General features: G+C 41.0%; 1 protein-coding gene across 2 annotated transcripts in view; it reads right to left on the reverse strand.

The window, feature by feature from the left end:
• LOC143369220 (cytotoxic granule associated RNA binding protein TIA1) overlaps nucleotides 1-22,297 on the reverse strand; it is a 591,539-nt gene that overhangs the window by 317,714 nt on the left and 251,528 nt on the right. For both annotated transcript variants that reach the window (XM_076812871.1, XM_076812870.1), the window contains exon 3: nucleotides 18,489-18,546. In XM_076812871.1, coding sequence (XP_076668986.1) covers nucleotides 18,489-18,546 — 58 coding nt within the window. The remainder of the gene's footprint in view (nucleotides 1-18,488; nucleotides 18,547-22,297) is intronic.

The raw sequence follows: 22,297 nt of genomic DNA on the forward strand, positions 1-22,297 counted from the left end.
CAGGCATACGAGAAAAGTTGCTGTCATCTCGGACGTCCGCGTTATCGAAGTCACGAGCGCGCGAGCACTTTCAGAGCGCATTTGCATATCCACTGGTTTATACTGTTTCGATATCGAGCCGCGCTGGCAGAGTACCCCCGGACGAGAGTCGCTCTGTCCGCGCGCGAAATTGCGCCACGTTCGACTGTCCTCTTTTCCACCCTTCCCATTCGACTATCCTCGTTACGTCGTTGCTAATTTAAGGGCCTTGGCAATCTAACGGCTCCCCATGGCCTCGCGCACCAGGCTGTTTCGGTCGGCTGCCGCAGTTACCTCTCCGATATTGCGATACGATGCCCTTACTGTTGGCCGTGGTAGCTTTCGGCTGACTATCACCTCGAAACGCTCACTTTCCCTAGAACCTTTCATCGCCCGCGATGGTACCAATGTGCGTAATATTCCGTCCAGGATATAGCCGCGTTTAGAATTTAAAAGTAAGATGCCTTGGGGACTGGTAAATGCCTGGGTAGCTTACTGGAAACGTCAGAGAAATTGTATTCCGGTTGCTTATGGGAGCAAAGGTGTCAGTGTCGTCCGTTTATGGAGTAGGTTAGTGATTAGGCTAGCTTGTGAATTGTATTTTTTAAATGCTAGGATGTAACGTCGAAGTTTGAACTTTGTGCAATGTAATTATAAAATTATCAGCACTCAGTTTCGCAAGTAGGCCTGCAATAATTAGTTACATAAGTTAGTTGTCTATTCAGAATTTTGGAAGCAATGAGGCTTAGCGGTCAGTTGGCGGTTAGTCAGCCGTGAGCGAGATATCAACTACTTCGGAAGCAATCAGACTTGCAGTAGTAGACAGTTGGATTCGAGCGACGGGCACCGAAGCAATTAGACTTTCTGTCGATTAGATGGGCCAGTTAGTTAATGCAGAAGTAGTTAGGCTTATATTCGGAATCTGAGGTTTAGACGAATCACAGTTTGAGTCATTCTTACCATTTTTCTTATTATAACAGTTCTCCTAACTTCCTCGACACTACCCTTTTGTATAATGCAATAATCCAATGGACCCGGCCAATTTTTAAACAGTTACCGTACGAGCTGTATCAGTCCAATCGAGGCCCAAAAATTATAATACACACTTTGAACATTGCAGAATATGGAATAGTCGCGTTTTAATTTAAAGAAATAACTATTTACTATTATTATAATGATTCTAATTATTAATATTAAATCATTATTATTATTTTTACTGTATTTTACATTACTGTTATTTTCAAATAAACTTAATTTCCTTTACTTTGATGCCAACTGTGCCTACAGTATAATAATCTTGAATTTCGTAGAACAGAAGGGTAATGTAATTGGAAATGCTAACGACACTTTTCTTTATATATTCCATCCCCTTCATTCAAAGTGCTAGTAGGTGCCATAAAGTTAAACTTTATTTTTATTTCAGGTGCAGCGTTCTCGATATTTACTACAATACATACACGGGCCCCAGTGCACAATTTCAACGAGAAGGAGACCATACATCGTGGCACAGGCTAATTTTGTATCACCCCTAGGGAAGTGTAACTCGTCCTTCAGGGGGGAGTTAACGGTGCCAGAACTCTTTATCGCTTTCCAGCTCCTCACGGCATCGTTAAACTTTATAAGCGATAGAAATATCGGCCTCCAAAACGATTATGAAGTTCCTTAATCTTTCGCAATATTTTTAGCCACTCTACACCCGCGTGCATACATTCGGGCCTGAAATTCTTAGATGTATTTACGCGCGACCGTTTCCATTGTCGGGCGATCTACGTGCCTTTCGAAGTTGAAGGTTAGCTCGTTACGTACGACAGGGAAAGTTGGACTTTATGTTACCGATGTAATACTCTCGCGTGAAATGTGGACTGCCCCAAGATATTCCCGCGCTTGTTTCTAGACTTCGTGAATAAAGAAGACATCGTATTACCAAGGAAGCCAATTTCGTACTCTATCGCGATGAACACCTCCCTACAAGTCACCACCGCGCCACGCCTAAACTCTTTATCGTCTCGTTACCCATTTCCATCTCGAGTTTATAGAGAATGAAAATACAAGCCCCAATCTCCTTCATTGTCAACTGTGCGTGTTTTAACAACAAGGTGTTTGAAGGACGTGAAATATATGTGTGATGTTCCGAGTGCTTGTCTTTCTCCTGAACGAGGTAATCTTTGGTTTACTGGTTACAAAACGACGATTAATTGTTATATCAGGTTACGTATTATCAACAATACCATGGCGTATCTACCGGCACACTCTTAAAAGTGTTTGAAGTTTCTTAATGATCGAAAATTAGATCAGAGCCTTGAAAAACACAGAAGACGGTACAACCTTAGTAAGAACGCTTGTAACACAATCATCTTTTGTTGATAAAATAATGCACATCGCGACAATATGTCGTTGCAACGACGCGGGAAAATTTAAGGCGGTTTAAAAAATAATAACACGTCCCGGTTTTACGCAGGTACCCGGTTTTGTCCGAGTTTCCCCTAATGGTGTTGCAAAGGGTACCATAACTCGTCAAAGTTCGATCGAGAAATGAATACTATAAAAAGATGATATCAAATCAGACGGCGCTGCAAACTTCTGTTCCAACGTATTATTATTAAATTTGTTCATAGTGTTCCGTTTACTATGGATTATTAAAGAAACACCGCATTACCAATTCATGAAAGTTTCAAGGATCTTCTTTCAATTTGCAATACGATCAGCGGTCAACTTTCGTTCCTTTCGTGTAATTGAAATTTCAACCCATTCCCGGCCTTACTTTCTCCCTTCGTTTGCATTTCCATAAAGCTTCGATCTTGGAAGCGATCCATCAAGAAGCTCGGAGAAATGTAATCAATTAAATGCAAAAGTAACAAGACGCGGCTCGATTGATTAGGGAAGGCCGAATTCTGCATGATCGAGTTTCACGGGTGCCTTTATGCCGTGCGTGCAGGCTGATTAAGTTTCCCCCGCGTGCATGCACACCGAGGCTGGCGACGGTATACGAATATCGATTACCGTCCTGACTTTTTAACAGCGAAATCACTTAATTGCCGCATATAAAGTTTTGCCGAGTTGAATACGGCTAGGTGGAAGTGAGTTCAATTTGTATGTAGATTTCGCCACACATGGACCCGTTTATAGTACAAAATTCTAGGTTGCGGGATATAATCATCCATATTACAATTTATATGCGACCTCGTAATCATCCAGGCTTGTTTTAGATGCGAGCACATTCCAAATTCGCTTCGTGTTTAACGTGCATCGAGAATTAAACGGCTGCAACGTGCGTTATCAATTCCTTCGTGAACACAACGTAGACGTAGAAAGTACAGCTTCGTGTGCCGGCAAATCTTTGACCTTCTTGGGTAATTTTAAATTACGCTGCTTACGTCGGAACAGATTGTCTATCGGGCCGATTAAAACAATTCGCATGCTTGTATTCCATTGCGAAACGTAAGGAACACTTTACCTCTCTTGAACACTGGGTTTACGGACATTTCTTATATACCTATTAAATAAATTAAGAAATTATCTGAATAAATTACTAATAAGTAAAAAGTATGTCCCCAAAAATTATCACAGATGTGTTAACAATAATATTAACGCTATACGATATTTTTTTTTCAACTGCGACTCCAACTTCGTTACTGAAGATCGTTCTTTATTCCCGTGCTTAACAACAGAGCAGTAATAAATACTGAGGTCATACGATATATAATTTGAGATATCGGATCCGGGGCAGCAAATATATCTCCGACATATTACGATTTCTACTTAGTAGGGACTTTTCTATTTCTGTTATATTTATTACCGGAGAAATAATTTCACGAATGAAGCAAATGTATTCAGATTATTTATGCAATTAGTCGATCCGTCAATTTGACGGGTTTCGTAGAAATAGGTATACTACATATAGATCTTAAAAGTTAGAAGTCCTAGAAGGAAATAAATGTGTGTATAAATTCTTCGAATAGAATTATTAATGTACTCTACCAATTTGTTATATTTAATGCTATGGTTTTTTATTTTTCGCTAACCTAGTGGTAATAAAGTATAATTACTTATTAAGGTTGATCCGAGGTACTGATTAAATAGAAATGAAACGGTATCTCACCATTTTCGATGAAATTCTAGAAGATGATTCAAATCGCGCCACTATAGCCTGATTCTCCACTTTTCACCGACTTGCACTTTTTGGAGACGAAGGAGGTCGAGCTCAGGAGGTCTCATTAGTGTATAATCACCGCTAAATGAGCGTCAACTGGGGCAGAGACTACGCGGTTGCATCGCTCACCTGTAACTCACCACTTTATTCTGGCGACAATTACTGCACATCGACGCAGTATCGTGTAACATGTAACTGCTAGATCAGCAGTTACGATAAGCCAAGAATTATGTTGACAGTGTTAGTGAGTGGAGCACACGTTAAGTACCTACGCCAGGCAAGTGCCTTTGCTGGTGGCTCAAGACAATGTAGTTAAATGGATCTTGCTGTTACGAAGGGTTGCAGGAGAAATTCATACTTGAGAAGTTCGCACTGCGAGCTACCAGTGAGATCCCAGATATAATTTTCAGTCCACAATTCATCGTAATCACGGCTTCCAATCAGTTTCGCAGAATAATGCTTTAATACAGTTTCTTCAATGAGCATTTCCATGCTGCACGTTATTCATTAATCCTACATTAACTGAGATTATCTACCGCGACTCATGTATTCCACACTTAAGAGTTAGAGAAACAAATTTTCTTATCTTTAATTTCAAAAAATTAATTCCTCCCAAATTTTAATCCCACCACCGAAAAATGAAAAAATTCGAAAATTCTTTATCGCCACATTCTGGGACATAAAAAACTATAAAACATTGAATTAAACTGTTTTTCTTTATCTGTTATGATTTCGCAGATATTTACGTAACATGCAAACTCACCATTTCTTTGAGGGGGTGCTGTCACCCTCAGGGGCGTTTCATTGCCGAAACAAAAGATTGTTACGTTGTTCGCGTCACTTGAACTAGATTTCTGCGAAGTTTCAAATTTTTTTTTGAACTTTCGAGTTGCCCAACATCCCCCGTAAGTCACTCCCGCTGTTCGACAGAATTTGCATTTTTACTGGACAGAGTCGGGTTCCATGCAAATTTTTGTTAAATTTTTTTCCAATCGCCATCTCCCTAAAGCGGTCATGTCCGGTTAATCCATAGCTTCGCATCGGAAAATGGTTACCGCCACGTGGAGTAGCTTATGGCGTGCCCGCCAGCAGTTTATTTAAAACATCCATGCGGTTTTTGTTGACCGTGCATCCTGCGCATGAAATCGTATCATAAACTGGCCGCTTTCGAGTGAGCGACTAGCAGTTTAACCGATGTCAGCAGCAGAATCAAAGCCCGAAAACAAGGAATGATCAAATTTTGTACCTCCTAGCAGCGGCGACCTACCATACAGGGTGTCCCACAACCATGCATTATTCATACCAACAGAAATGGAAAAGTTTTTTATTATTCAAAGTGTTTCAGAACGGAGATGCGCGTAGTTTAACCATTGCATGTTTTGTGCCATTATAAGCGGAAAAATTGAAATGAACATGGCTTTGAATTACATTGCCTTCCTAGGGAACTGGGCTTCGACGTATCGTTGCATTTGTAATTTATAAGTTAAGGTAGATGAAAATTTCCAATAATAATTATAATTCTTCATTGCACCAATAGACATTACAAAAATGACAAAAAGATAAAAAAATAAAACAAATACATAGTAATAGTAGTTCTATGAATAAAATTTGTGCAATTTTGAACTACTATTAAACTGAACTTTCTTTTTCTGAGACACAAGGTATTGTTTGAATATAAAGTTGACACGATATGATAATTGATGTTTTCAGCAGTCTTAAGAATATTTTATATATATTATTTTTTAAGAATTATCTTATATAATTTCACACCAAAGAGAACTGCTCCGACAATGCATAATTCGATCTATATAGTAAAGTATTTGACATGTTTCTATTATGAGAGATTTGTGCGCTTCGGAGCTTGCTCCGCTATTGTAGATCACCCTGTATATTTTCACTGCTTTGTGTCAGCACAGCATACAATGGGCGGTTTGCGTTGCGGTACGTTCTTGTTTAAATCACGTGCGTCAAAATTCAAACGGTTTCCAGCAGCGAACAAATTGTAACGTCGCACAGAAGTAATTAATTTAAAATCAAACTCCCACTGTCGATTAGACCGTGCTTCATTACTCTGCCTTGTAATTAAACCCGACAGGGAAGTTTAGTAAATTACACCTTGCGTAAAAGCAGGTGCTAGTCATTCGTTAACAATCAGATTCTATTGACAACTATGATAACTACATCGATATTGTATACTAATTGCTCTATTGCTGGTAATTAATTAATTAAATGTAACGTTACAAATTCCAGCATAGTAACGACGGAATGGCATACATAGGTAAGTGCCAGAATATTTAAATCGACTCTTATTGCAAAATCCTGAATTCTATTGTATATCCGTAAACATGTGAACATGATTAGTTATTTACACAAAAATTATATTTCGATGTAACTGCAACATTCTGTATAGTTATTTTATTAATTTAGACTGTTTTAAAAATAATTCTATCTTAATAAAAACATATATTTTCAAAATCTACTGTATACAGCTGCTCCTAATTTTAACTAAAACCACTTGTTACTCATCAGTTGACCCGTAACTGAAACAAATAATACGGCCGTGGCAAGGGCTGCACTCGCCCAGTTAAGTAGTGTGCTAAACAGCAATCACGATTCTTAGTAACTTCAATACTTCGCGATAAAGCCTTGGACAACGTACTCGCAGGATCGAGATTAAAGAAGAAAAACGACGGTAGAGTTCAATTTGAATAACTCCAGTACGTACGTAAGAACGATAAGCAAGTACTGTTCAATCTGTTCGTGCAAAGCAGGTGTTACAAGCGCGATCCGTTGCAGGCTGCGAAAGGACGAGAGGCTCTGGAAGAGCGTTAAAAAGAACGGTCGTGTGTGTCGGGCACTCTTTGCGGCATAATCTTTACAACCGCCATAAACTCCGTTTTTCATATCGTTCCCAGCCGCTTTTACCTATCTCTCTCTTTCTGTTTCTCTTCCCCCCCTAGGCACGTGTCATGGGGACAAAATAATTTTCCCTCCACCGCAGGATAAGGCCTCCTCAGGTAAGTTCTGCATTTTAAAATTACTCGGTTAGCTATCTGAAAGGGGTAGATATACGCTGGCGTGATTTATTTCTTCGTTAACGTTATATTTCACCCCGTGATCGTTGCTCTTTCGCGCGAACGCCTTCCGCTGAACCCCAACGCGATTTTCACCGATAAAACTTGCGCGCCGCTTCGTCGCCGCTGTCCAAACTCTCGGCGATCACTACCGCGCTGTTCGAACGTGCGCGTGAAATCAGAAAATCTGCTATTAAACGTTCCAGACCGATGGTGGCCGCAGGGGGTGGCTTTGAAATGCGGGAAAAAACTGTGGAGTGGAAGCTGATATTTCATTATTACTCTGTCGTTCAATGACAACAGAAATAGCCCACAATATTAACTGTGCAACTTCGTTTAACTTTTCCAAGCAATGGTTTGCTGTAGTTTAAACAATCATATTTATTATTTGAGTTGGTTTCGAGACTGTATAGGTTTTATTGTTAGTTGGAGGTTGTAAGTGTTCTTAAATTCCTAACTGTTGTAACTCTATTTCTCAATTAGTGTTCTCTTTTTAATGTTAAGTCAATGCAATAATTTTGTGAACAGTTTTTTCTACTTTTTGATTAATTTTTCTAAATTACTCTAATTTACTTGCTGCCAGGTCCTCAATTCACGTTTTTTTTAGCTAAGTACCTCTTATGGACTCCAATTTATTATAAAAATCCGTACTCTAGAAAACCACTACTTGCTTCCCCGAAAATCCGTCTTACGTCTCATACAACCCTCGACTTCTCTATCATAATATTCATCACTCGTTTATCTCAAGTAAAATGGAACAGAAATTTACCTACGAGAGGAACCAGAAGGAACAGAACAGTCACTTTCAAAGCAATTCATCGGAACAGAAGCAACGTCTAAAAAAGTGAAGCATCTGTTGCAATGCAGGCGGTTCCCACGAAAGTACGAAACGTCCGCTCGAAATCAGAACGCTCATGGCAAAGGGTCCGTATCCGCTGTGCGTTTAACGAGTGCCGTAAAACGATAGGATGTTAAATCGCCGGCCATGTAGGACACATATAGGAGATTTTGCGAGTGGTGTAGGCGGGCATCAGGGGGAAGAGTTGAATGCGAAAGCGGCAGTGTTGTGCTGCTGCATAAATGGCGGTATGTTCGAGCAAAGAGAGGTCAGCTTATTCACGCTACCTGAGTTATCACACACAGGGGATTGCAGTGATTCTCACTGTTCAATATCACAGTCTTATCCTGCGATGTTAGCCAGCCCGCTGAGGGGATACAGCGCATCAACCCCTGTGCTTCTCTCCCGAGTACTCTTAACATAGTAATGTTCGGTCGCTGGGCAAGTCCAGGCGCGTTCATTTCCTCTGCCGATCCTCCTGCTCTTTTAATTCGCGCGGAGCAAAAACGCGGACGGACGTTCTTGTTCCACGTTCTTTGCGTGCGCAATTAATAAAGAGAACGGGCGGAATTTGTTCGTCGGTTGGAGAAGTGGCTGGCGTTGGTCTTCGCTTAAGGGGGGAATCCTATTTTACGGGCTAACAACATAGCAAAATTTAGGAATTTTTTTAATAAACTTTTATGCATCCTTGAAGAAGTTGCATTTTTTTTATTAATTTTCCATAGAAAATTATTAATATAAATATAGGAGTAATATAGGTAGATAAATATCATGCACATCAACGGCCGGCGAATTTTGCGCGGCGTGATGGTCGATCATGCATAACTACTATATTCATGGTTGAAAATTAATAAAAAAAAAAATGCAGCTTCCTCAAAGATGCATCAAAATATGGTCCAAATTTCAGATGAATCGAAACGCTGGTTTTTTTTAAAAAAAATCAAATTTTTGTATGTTTCTAGTCCAAAGAATAGGATTCCCCCTTAACCTGACAGAGTCTAGTTTTTGAGAACTTACTTACTGGTAACGCAGGTCGAAGACGTGGTTATGGAGATGCTATTATTTCTCAGCTGATGGATTTCAGTTTCTGATCACGATGTGTAGGTAAATAAAGAATATTCTGGCAAGAGAAATTATCGATGTTGTACGCTGAAAGATTTATTTAGTAAATAACAAAAATAAATGCAGAATATTTCGAATTCAATTTTACTTCCCAAGCTTTCCACACTTTCCGAGATGGTTCTATTATTGTACATTAAGTCTGCGGAATTTTTTAACCCTTGTGTAAATAGGTTCGAAGTCGAATTACTCATCGCAGGCCAGTATAATCCCAGCGGTCGTTTTACAATCAATCGAAAGACGCCCCTTTTCTTTGGCAGTATTGAAAAAAGATGACATCGAAATTGACCTGGCATTATTCTTCGAAGCAATCCGCGAGAAATGTGCTTGTAAGGAGCGGCTGGTAGTTGCAAGTTCCGGTTGGCACGCGGTGGCACCGTTCCCGAAGTGTGCACTGCCCATAAAAGTCATCCTGCTGGGCATGTGCCCGCGTACACGTGCACCGGTGTTCGGCGTGTCCGCGGCTGAAGATCGGGGACGCAGGGGGAAGCCGCGTGGTTGCATTAACTTGATTAAAATGCGTATCCTTCCATCAACCGAACGCCGATGGCCGCACGTGAAACTAATCCTTAAAGCCTCTGGCACGCGGGAACAACGGATTTTTGCGCGCAGATTTCCTTTGTCACGGTCGCGGATAAAAATTGCACGAGGTGTTCTGATTGTTTCCAGGACGCCGCGTCCTAATGGGAAAACGTAATAATCACCGTGTCCTGCTGTACCTGTAATTACCTGCGAACGTGTACACGATCCGCTAATGCTTCCTTTGCACGTGTAATCACGTGCAGCGCGTGCGCTAAAAGCATCCCATAAGTAATGCAGTTTTTGTCAGCACATTGTCAATATTTGCAAAGCTTTCCAATACGTTTTAGGTGAAGGTGGGTCGTAGGATAAGTCGAATTCAACTTCTGGGATAATTCTTCAATAGTCACTATTGAATTTCGTTCAGCAGTAAGTCTTCATCGAACTCTTTAATCCTCCCGGCACGGGGTTCATCTTGAAGACTGTAGGTACCAGATCAACATTAGTTAAGGGGTCATGCCTAGTTCATCACATTTTAGACAAAAAATTCTCGAAAATGACGTTCTTCTAAACTCGGATATATTTTTCATCGCTACAATTGCATAATTAACTGCAACATTCGTCCTACACTCGTGAACTAATTATACAACATTTTTATACACCAAACAGATAAGTGACGATCGCGACGAGTGCCATTGTTTAAAACTCAGCTCCCACAAAAACCGCATCGGCGCAATATATATACCTATACTAATTGCGTGCGTTTGTGCATCCCGGGGCTGGTCTCAGAGAACGCTTATTATTCATTTGCCCGTCGAAAGTCGGCTGACACATGGACGATATTTAAAAAAGGAGGAAGAAAAACAACAAGCATTGTCCCGCTGCCCTGAGCTCCTCTATCCAATCTCGTGTTACCGGGGAGTTCGTTTCGAAGCTGGTGGAAAAATCACACCCGTTCAATTGGGGGTAACCGCCAACACAACGGGACGCGCTGGAAAGTGGAGCAGCCGCTACACGCGCGCGCCCCGAAACGAAATTTTCTATTTTCCGCTTAACAGCCGCGGCCCGATTCGACTAACAAATTCGAGCGATAAATTGCGGTCAGCGTAATCTCTAGCGGCGAATCTCGGGAACGGGAAAATCGGGCGTCGATGTTGAGAGGTAAGTGACATAAGCCTCGAGGGCAGAGCGACCCCCCTATATCCTCTATCCCCGTGTCTATTAGCCGCTATATGGCAGGCGAGCTAGCGAGCAAGCGCGAACAGACGACCGGCCTGATCTCGCAGATGCTCTCCGAGGTTTACCGATTCCCTCGTCAACCATGCACTACCTGCAAATGCCATCCGCAGTGCTTTCGCCGCACTACCCCACCACGAGTCACCGTTACACCACGGGAGGCGGTCAGGACGGTGCTGGGACGTGTGCGCGCCGCTCGGTTTTGGTACAACGTCGAGGACAAAGAGAATGGACGATGCACTTGTCTACCGCGTCCGATCCTATTCTCTCGGTCCATCGAGCCGATCGTGTCGTCAGTTAAACGCGGGTATTCCGCGAACGTGAGTGACACTAGACACACGTGCTCCTCCCTCGATCGCTCACATCTCGAGGTATTCGGAAGGGAGCGCCGCGTTTCCGATTGATGGCTGGTTTCTTATGATGGCTACGCTTTGCGTGTCACACATGTCTGGTAAGCTGAGGCGATATTGTGTTGGCCGCAGTGATGCTATTTGTACTTAAACTAGGAGAAACCTTGCGCAAGGTGTGGCGATTAGGATGATGGAACGCAATATGGTAATTCGTCGGGTATTAATATATTTTATAGGAATTTTTTGTCGATCAGGAAACCAGTTTTTCTAAATTTGTTAGATAGTCGGAATCTAAGTAGATTCAGCGGCATACTCAGAAGGGGTGGCAAGGGGTCCTGGCACCCCGGAAGAAGGCGCTTTGTAAGAAGAAAAGAAAAATGAATTTTTATTCTTCAAAGAAATTTTTATAATCACCTAAGGAATTTTATTGATTTTGCATTTAAAATATTTTTAGCCGTTCAACTCGGGTCCCTCCAAAGATTAAGTACATCCTGAGTATGCCACTGTGCAGATTAGTGCTAAACAAAATGATAATACTGAAGACAATAGGCATTTCCTCGAGTAACAGTAACCCGCAACTGTCTGCACTTTACGTACACCGTCGCAAATCTATCAGCGGAGCGCGGGCAACTTCCGCGTACCTTCAAAACCGATTGCGTGGAAAACGAAGGTTCGTACCAAAAAAAAAACTTCACTCCACATGTTCCATTCATTTCCCCGAAACAAATTACCTCCTTTCGAGTTTTACCACGTACCGGGGGGGAGGGCGCGGCGTGCGCGAGGCGTATCAGCGAGCACCATACTCGAATCATCCATCCCCCGCCACGCGCGTCGTCCTTTTTAAATATCATGGGGTACGCCGCGGCGTGACTGATTGCACGCTCGCGACAAGAAGCGTCCGCCGCGACGCTCCGGGGCAACACAAACGTTTACATTACTCCCACGTAGCGGCGTTAATAAAGAAACACGAGTCGCGAAATTTCCTGCTCTCTCGCGAGTCATTAAATTTAAGTACCACGCCGAGGGGCGGGGTAGCGGAGGGATAAAAAAAGGTGGGGCAGCGTACGAGAAAGCGCGCGACAAGACGTATGTACGCGGGTACGCGAGACGGCAGAGCGTGAACGAAGCGAAGCGCGGGCAGACAGAATGCGCGGAAGGGTTGAGAGGGTGGTTGCTCGGCGGGGAGATGCCGAGGGGTCGGGTGCAACCGGGAGACGCGAGAAAGACAGCTCGTGTTTTGTTAATAACGATAACAGCTCCCGTAATGCATATAAACAGCAAAGGCGTGCCGCTTATGGTCTAACGGTAAACGCTTTGCCAGAGATAAACGGAATACGGGAGTGGGACTCGCGGTGTAACCCCTTTGTGCCGAAAAGCCCCGTAAATACTGGGACGATTATCCCGTAGCGCGATTCATAATGCAGGAAAAACGATGCGCGATTACGCAGTCTACCAGCCGCACTCAATCCGGTTCTACACCACGACCTTCCAATCCGCTTACATTCCAACCCCTCTGCCTCTCCGACGCCAGCCGCCGCCATCCCTTTCTGCCTCCTTCACTTCTCCGGCTACGCTTCCCGCCTTGTGATCGCGCTAAGAAAGTAGAACACAGATTCCCTGCTTCCCAACCCCCTTTTTCAGGCGAATTTCCTTCCGTCAGTTCGTTCTTCGGAATGGATGCAACAATATCGTACCTCATGGAACACGTTAAGGAATGTCTTGCCGGTTTTTGCGCTCCACCACGACGAGATGTTTCCGTTTCGATCCACCGGGCACAAATACGGGGGTTCTGTTGCGATTCGGCCACTGGGAATTAGGTTGTAGATTAGAGTGGAACGAAACATGGGGGCAGACATTTTTTATTATTCGTGGCTTCTAGTAGTTAACAAAAGTTGTCTTTTATAATGACATTTAGGCTGTCGAAGTGTGAACTTGATCGACAAAGTTTTTCAGCTGCCGCAAGACACTGAAAAATTATTAACTTATTGAATGTGAATCGATCTTATTTTCGGTACATGGCTGCTTTATGTTCAATATTAATAATATATCGTTAATTACGCGGTCCGCACATGTTACGCACAGTAGAAAATAGTTCAAATATACCGTGGGTGTAAAGTCAATCTCCCCTACTGTGCACCTAACTAATCGTGTAACATCGCACAATGCGTTCTAATAATAACACATTACAAGTTCTATCAGCACTGATTCGTGAATCTGATATATCAATACTGAACTCGAGTGCATTGTGAATTTCAAATATTAATAATAATAATATGGCTTTATTACACCGTCAAATTATGTTAGATTAATACATAGGTAATTGTTTTTTTTTTGCGGTGTAATGGGCGAGATTCAGCAAAATACTGTTTTAAAATCTTCCCCTAAAATCCTCCGCTGGCATTACAAGTGGATATTTTACTTGGACTACCATTTCAATAGAAATTCAGAATTTTAGTAATCCACTGATAACGATGCATTTTCGGCTGACTCGAGTTTTAACGTACATACAAATTTCTATCGCCCTTTTGGGAGCCATGCTGTACGTCCGGGTAGCTACTATAATCCCTTTGCATTTGATGTTAAAATTGCACGTTTTAAAGGGTTCATGAAATCCCCTGCCCCTATATGATGCGTATCACGAAGAGATTTTAACCCATAAAAGTCTGAAAGATTTCCCTCCACCTGAACGTAACGTCCGAAATCTCCACTCATTACGTACCAGCTTTCCCGCGGCTCTGCATGCGATATACTATCGCCTTAGGATAATATTCCTATCCGTGGCGAATTCCCCGAGCATGCATTACGAGCGCTCATAAACGTCCGCGGCTCTAAAGTTGCCGTCCAGTGGCTGGAACTAACCTGGATCCTGTACATCCAAGCGTATCTTCTCTGCACTTAAAACGCATACAGCTTCTCGATGCAAAGAATACTTGATTCTCGATGGTATACTAGCACTAACTGCGACCTGACGTCTAGGATAACAGCGCCGGCTTAAGCGATCAGTTGTATAAAGCCTATTTCACGGTTTACTTCCATTTTTAAGCACGTAGGCTCGCTTATGTATTTGAACTGAGGTATCTACGCTTTTGTTCTTCTGTCTTTTATATCCTCTCATTCTCTCGGAGTATTGTGCACGATGTAATGGATACAAAACATTGAGATGTTAAGAGAAGAGGACAAATTTTTGTGATTCGTCTTGGGGCTGATAATCGAATGAAACTGCTTATTTAAATATTTAGTACACTCTGATCTGAAACTTGCAGATATTCACTGTTAGGACGACGAATGTGTAAGTGCATAGAAATCTGTAGTTATTTAATAACTTCCAGAACTAAGAATTTCTGATAGAACCTTCTAGCACGGAGTGCAGACGATGCCATTGCAATCTTATTGGGTGCCATTCCGGTCTATCCTACTCTATCAAAAAAACTGTGGTGACAACGCGTTAATCTCATTACTGGAATTTTTTTAGTATGACGGTGTCCCTGATTTTTAGTCACAGGCTTAGTGTTAGGTAACCCGGGTGATGAAACCCCCAACAGTTCCAGAACCACGTGCAAACTTTCCATATTTATCCTATCCTTCAGCTAATTGTTTATCTCGAAAGACTATCAATAAAAAATAACCTATCTATAGCTAGTATCTTCAGAGTTGAATGATTAACCTCTTGCACTCCATCTGTCACAAGTGCCGAATTACTATTGGCTAAACGAACTGTTACTTTAATTACTTTATTCTTTAAAAAATGACTACAACCATCATTATCACCAATTAACTCTATTACAACAGGCTGTGCAGGAAAACTTTAGTAGGTTAATTGCAGAAAAAATTTTACCACAGGATCCAGAACCATGCAGATTTGGTGTCTCTCCAGTGTGCCATCAGCTATACCGCCCTGAAGTAGGCTCTCATAACATACATACGTATACTCGCTCCACGGTACGCTATACCTAACCCAGCCGCAGGATGCGCAGGTGTACCGATACACCCGAGTTTCGTAGAATCCCCTTACAGAAAAGTAAAACAACCACGCGCCTTCGCCCCGTCTCAGTTGTAACCGCAACGCGTACAGAGGTATCTACTCCCCGTAGACGGGGGGATGCGATCGTGGAGAAGGAAACCGACGGTGGTAGGAAAAAGTGTGCTCACCCCGTTCAACGACCGTGCAGTAGTTCCCCGGCCATATTTACACGAAGAATGAGGGAAGGTGGTGCGTTTTAGTTTTGCATTTGTCCGCGGGGAGGTATAGCGCGGCTTCGAAAGAGAATTCGATGGGGCGGCGGAGGCGGGGGGGGGGCGCAAGGGGTTGGAGGGAAGATTCGAGAAGCATGGCGAGGGTGGTAGCGGACCAGCAATGGAAAAGTCGGTGGGAAGAACGACGAGAGACACGGGACTACCATCTAACCGTTTCAGATGGGGCAAGTGCAGGCTGGGGTGGGGCGAACAGGGGCATAGAAGAGAACGACATGGGTGAAGCGCGAGGAAGGGGATGCAGGATCGGGTCCCATGTGCCTGTCACGGTTTTACAAGTCTATAAAAAGAGGAATTTCAGACTGAGTTAAATATTGCTACCGCCCCTCACTGAATTTCAAACACGCACACGCGCTCATCGCTCACCGTACATGTATAATAGGGGGCGAGACACACGTGCCCGTCCTTTTCGGCTTCCTTGCCGATGCGGTGGACAGAGCAGAAGAGGAAATCCCTTCTCTGCTTTATTTACGCCATCATCGATTGTTTGTGCAAGACTTCCCGTTGTGACTGCATCCCGATTTTCGAAGGATCGTTAATCTTCTGTGTGGACAAAAATCATTTAGTCTTGGTATCCTTTACTCTTCCAGAACGTCTTGGAATGGAAATTAAAAACTTTGACAGATTTTGGTGTTCGATCACTTTTCGACATAGAATTTTGTGTGTACTATGGAGTCTGTATTAATTAGAACATCCGTATTGAATTAATTATTAATGTTGGGACTGTAGATTTTATAACTTATTGTGAATAATATTCTTGCATGTTAATACTTAATTAATCAATGACAATTCAAATAAATGTTTCGTATGCAGTTCCTCTTCAGATTCTAACGACTTATGAAAGCAGGAGCTTTTGCAAGTGCAAGTTTGTTTTTGTAATAAAAGGCTAGGGAAGGAGTAAAGTTTTTCGCGAAAAAAACATTTCACTGCCATTCATGCCGAAGGATATTCGCGTGTAGGGAGAAACATATTAAATTTTTTCATAAGCGGACACAGCTATAATCCTCAAAAAGCAAGGGCTTACGTTAGGTTCACTGGTTTGTGGTTGTGTTGCTTCGATGTTACTTCGACCGTCACTTTAAATTTTAGGTCGTTACAATTTTTAACAATTTTTTATCATATCTTTCTGTTGAATTGTCATTTTCATTCTGTGGTAAGTACTACATTACAGGTATATATTATAATTCTCAAGTACGTAATAATAAAAAGACGCAAAACTAGTGTATACATTGTACTGAAAGGTGTTGTGTTCCCTTTCAACAGGAAAAGTGTGTAGTGCTCCACGTGACTTGTGAATCCTTTTAAATCTCATTATCGTGTTAAGTGGTCAACCGCGCAAATGGTAAATCGTGTATCATAAATATTCTTACTGGCTGTGCATCGCTGCGAATTCGAAGTATGTAGGTGCATCGAATGGAATAAATCGGTAGGACGAATTGAAATTAATGCCACAGGGCATACATCGATCGACAAATCATTGTGTTCCTCTATATTGGCTACCGGCCAATTAGTTAATGAAAAATTTGGCAGTCGTATTAGCGTTAGTTTGTTTTGCGTGATAGAATATTCGAGATGAAATATGGAGCTCGCATGAGGTAGAACCTATTATTTGCAGAACTTTGCGCCTAAGGCATCAAAACGTAGAACGAGATTTTAAATTTTCTACCAGCCGCACAAAAACGTGCTCGTATATTTCATATTTTAATAACAGCGATCACTCTTTTGCTAAATGCTCCGATAGGAACATTTCAGAGAATTCATATGTAACGAAAATAAGATAAATATTGAGCTACCCACTCTTTTTCAATCTCTTTTCACGAAACGAATGTAATGAAATTTTATGTTCGACCTTAGATATATGTTTTATGTAGGGGAAGGTGGGGCAAGACGGGGTACCCCCGGTATCTCGTGATGCAAACGCACTAATAAAAATTAAGCACACGCGTTAGATGCGTCGCTATCGGCGCCGTCAGTGAGCAGCAAATCAATGAAACACGTGGACACGTGACGAAGTTATATCAGAATTTATAATTTATTGGAAGCTCCTTACTTTTTCCTTATTTTTAGCACCCGTTTTTTATTTATTCCATCTAAACCTGTAAAACTTATGTTGATTCGTAGTTAAGCTGAAAGATTTATTACCAAAGAATGGTTCAGACATAAAATTGATTAGTTGATTATGAAAATCTGTGTTTCATTCATCATCAAACCTTAACTGCCCCGTCTTGCCCCACCTTCCCCTACAATATATTATACACTCTATTCTGAATTTTAAATATATTAAAAATCAGTTTACTGCTGACCCTAACAAAACCAACTTACGTGGTCATACTTCAGCATCGTCAATTTTTTCTCAAGCCTACGTAAAGAACAATTATTCTCCTTGACAATTTAATTCTCTGATGATCTGTAAACTGGCCAGTTATTCTGTACATGCACAGTGTATAATCTAGGATAATGAATGAAAGTTAAATAGAAAACAATAGTAGTGGAATAATTCTACGTTTCAATTACTAATTCGTCGGTTTTCAAAATGCAGTAATAATGCAAGGTGTTTTACTAACCGAAATTAAATACAAGAAGATTGTGTAAAGCCGTAAGTACTCTTTTCCTGATGTTTTTTACAGTCTTCGAAATTACGAAAGTACCTTCAACGACTTTGTGGAGTTACGTTTTTAGGAGGAAAAGAATCCTTAACCATCTAGGCTACCCAGGCCATCCACGAATACTTTTCCCTCAACTCTCATAATCGAAACGTAATAGCTCCATTCGTACTGCAACAGTACGTAAATAAATCTTTAAAGATGGGGTTACTCGAAAGAATAATTCTTCACTTCAGGGAACAACGAGGCTTAAAACGGACAGAGAGTTAGATGAATCATTGATGTCCAACTGGACAAGAAAAAGAAGAGAGGTGATGTTGAGGTACTTACTGCTGGTGTCTTGTTTTGGCTGGTTTCCTGGAGACGTCGCCCAATTAACTTTCATTTCCTGAAACAGACAAAAACACAAATATACAGTGCAATGTAGTCGCACATCGGAAATATACACACTCGCAACATGCACGGTGGGAAAGAATAAACGAGTAGAAAAAGGAAAAGGAGGTGCGTAAGCAGGGAATGGAACGAGGAATAATTCATTCCTTTTATCGATACGTTTGTGCTGAAAGAAATGAATGCTTAATTAGCAACGTTGACCGTTAAAAATTAGCCAATGTAGGAGAAAGCAGTTACTAATTTCTATAATTAATGATTAATTGTGTATAATCTTGCCACTGGCTCCATTTTGTGTTGCGAAATGTAAGAAAATTTCATACTCTAAATTTCATATTTAGAAAATTATTTTTTAATCAGTGATTAATAATTTATTAAAAATTCTTAGGCTTTCTCTTTAAAAAAAAAAGAAAACGGTGAAAAAAGATGGTCTATTTTATCTAATCCTATATTCAAATTCTGCAGTCGCAGTAACCATAGCCCACAGTGTTTAACATTAGCAACTCAAGTGTTACGATCCATCTCAGAAGTCCCCTCACATTTCGTCGTGTAAAGTCTCGTTGTAAAAGAGCGCAATAAGAAATGGAAGTTAAGAATGGGAATGAATAAAGCCAGAAGGAAACGGTGAATTTTGTATAAGGCATTTGGCGAGGCAGACACCTTAAAACGATTTGGCTGATCGAGCACCAATACTCTGCTGTACATATACCTTAGACAAGTAAATTTTCTAGTGACGACCAATTCGGTTTATAGCGGATCGGGTTAGTCTTTACTCTTGAATACGGCTGGGTAGTTCGTAGCAACAGGAAGCGGTATCACCGCCAAAAAGACGTCGGCTGGCGGAAATGGGACGTGTCGGATATCGTCGGGTCCTAACAGACACCATAAACTGGATTCTTTATGCATCACGGTATACCTAGCCGCGACGTCGCTGATATTCGATAGATAGTAAAAGTCATTTCGAAGAAATCGCTTGCCAGCGAGGCAGGGATGAAGGTGTACTAAAAACCGAAGCGATCCAAGACCTGGACGAGCTTTTGCTTCATTCAATTTAGGCGACGAGAAAGAATTGGGCTAATTGGAACGATTCGTGCGCTTTTATATTCGTTTAGGTGGATCGAATGAATTTTATGATATAACAAATCCCAAAAGCACCAGGGAATTTATGATAGGTTAAAATTTGCGGGATTATTGTGATTCTTAAAGAAAACATTTAGAAATTATTAGTTAGTCTTTATATGAGATTTTACTTATTATGATTCACCTAATATTTTTCATATTTTTTAATTTTTCTGTTTTGAAATGATTGGTTCTTGCTTTCGATTGGGTGCATACATTTTGTGAACCTCTGCCTCTACTTCTACCTGTATTTACAAACGTGAATTAAAATTGCAGTTTTTTTAATTGCATTTGATGCAATTAATGTTTAATATACTCAGGTTTTCACAGATGTGCTCAAAAGTAAATGACATATTTATTAATTAATTCTTAACGCAACTGCATCGTTATTTCGTGTGAGTTTAACAAATAGTTCGATCGTGAAGCACCAATGCTAATAAGTGATACGCGAATCCGGAAAACGTAGCTTCCACTTTACGACTTTGCATCCCTTTGGTAATTAATACAGAAGAATATCGAGCATGTAGCACCTACGTGCGGGTAAGAATAGAATAACAGCCGAACCAGTGAAATCGTAAAAGCTTGTTACACAATACTGAGTATAGGCAGACTTAATGGAAAAATGGTGTCACCGGTGGCGGACGATACATCGTCGACCATATCAGTAGTGTTAATTCAGTCCACGCAACCGGTGTGCGCGTGATATTGAGTCGTTACTTTCCATTTTCTTACCTTCCCATACGATAACGATGACATTCTCTGCAGACCTAATGATAGTGCATTCATCCTGAGATAGTCTTACAGAGTTTCCGGACAAAATGCACAGACGAGGATTAAATGCTACAGAAAACATAAATAGTCCTTTACGGCACTGAAAGAGAAAAATTAGTGAAGCACGAAATAGTATTAGAAAATTAGGGCTGATTACTAAATTCTCGGAATCAAGTGAATCTTTCAACGAGCTTTTTAATTACTTGGTGAAGGATGATATTAAATAATAGTAGAATAAAGTACTTTTTATACTTTATATGGTGATGTAGAAGGGCGAATAATTTGTACACTTAAAATTCATTTGCACGCGAAAATTGAATTTCCTTTTAGTTAAACTTCGTTGCCCTTTACCATTCTGCTAATAGAATATAATTAAAAAAAGTTCAATTAAAATGGTAATAAATTTCATTCTAGGCCACACATTTCTTTTTTAGCATTGTTCATTCTTTGATAAAGTCATTTTGCAGAAGTGGCTGTTAAACACAGTTTTATCCTAAATTCACACACTTAACGTAAACGTGCTAATTAGCCCTCACAAGTCTAGACCAGCTGTTTATAACGATAGAAATTCAAAGAAAATAAACACGAATAATAGGGCACAAATGCTTCAAAGTTTTTAATGGCGCTGTAAACGACACATTCGTTTTCTTTCTGCAAATAGCATCTCATAAACAATCATATACAAAATATGGCAGAAACGCTCGCCTCTTCTAATTCTAGATAAAAGTCAGGAAAAAATATTTCACTTTTAACTTAATACTTTATCGCTACATGATGCCATGGGCTTTCATTGCAGCGAATAATGCTTTGAATTTGTAGAATCATCGGCTGGCCTTTTACGACCGTGCCCGAGGAACGCCGCTAACTACGCGGCCCTGAATTCGATATAATCAAATGATAATTGAACCGAATTACGATGAAATGCGCGAACGGAGGGAAAATACTCCGCGGTGCGCGATAAAGCGTTTACGCCGATGCGGTGCTTTGTTCGATTAGTAACGCGCCGCAGGTCGTGAAATACTTTATAGAATATATTTAGGAACAGAAAGGGGAAGCCACAACTAACTGGTAAAATAAACGCCGTTAATACTCTTTAGCACTATATTAGTATACATGTTCGCGCGATCCAACGATGCGCCATTTCATTTGCTTTATTGGCCGTTACAGCGTGATACGAATGTTCAATTGCGAAGAAAACGACAATCCTCGGAACATGTAAACACGATCGTTGATGCATGATTTTGTGGCGTTGGCGAGCAATTAATCGTTTTTGCACCGTGTACACTCGCCCTCCGATTTACGTGGAGGACTCGATGCGCGTGTCGTTTTTCCGCGGTTGGGAATAATGCGAATGGTGTCTGCTAGTACAAAAACATTAGTAAGAAACACATCTATGTCTTGTAAAAACATTTGAGCAAATTAATCTAATTGGTATTCGTAAAAAGTACCTACTAACGTAATAACTTCGTTGCTACTGAAACGTAATGAAACTGCACAGAGGAATTTTAGATACTTCGTACCATTTGTATTTTACAATCAAAAACGATATTTATTAGGCAGTTCCGAAGGATATATCTGTTTCGAAGTCCCCTTAAAAATCTTTTGAGGGGCTTGAATATCTACGCATCTATTTTTCGCGGGTCCACCTTTGTTAGTTCCATTTTCGGCATTCATTCCATTTCAGCCAGCAGAAATTCTAATCTACCAACAGAATCTATTGGTAGATATAATAAATTGTTGAAAGTTTCGTTTACAACAACTTCGTCTTGATTTTTCAGCTTGTCATATTTAAATGACGAAACCAGGAAAGCAGAGGAAAGCACTTTGCTGCATTTCTCTTCAAGCAAATACGAAGAGAG

This window comes from Andrena cerasifolii, chromosome 5 (genome assembly GCF_050908995.1).
Source record: "Andrena cerasifolii isolate SP2316 chromosome 5, iyAndCera1_principal, whole genome shotgun sequence".
Classification (NCBI taxonomy): domain Eukaryota; kingdom Metazoa; phylum Arthropoda; class Insecta; order Hymenoptera; family Andrenidae; genus Andrena; species Andrena cerasifolii.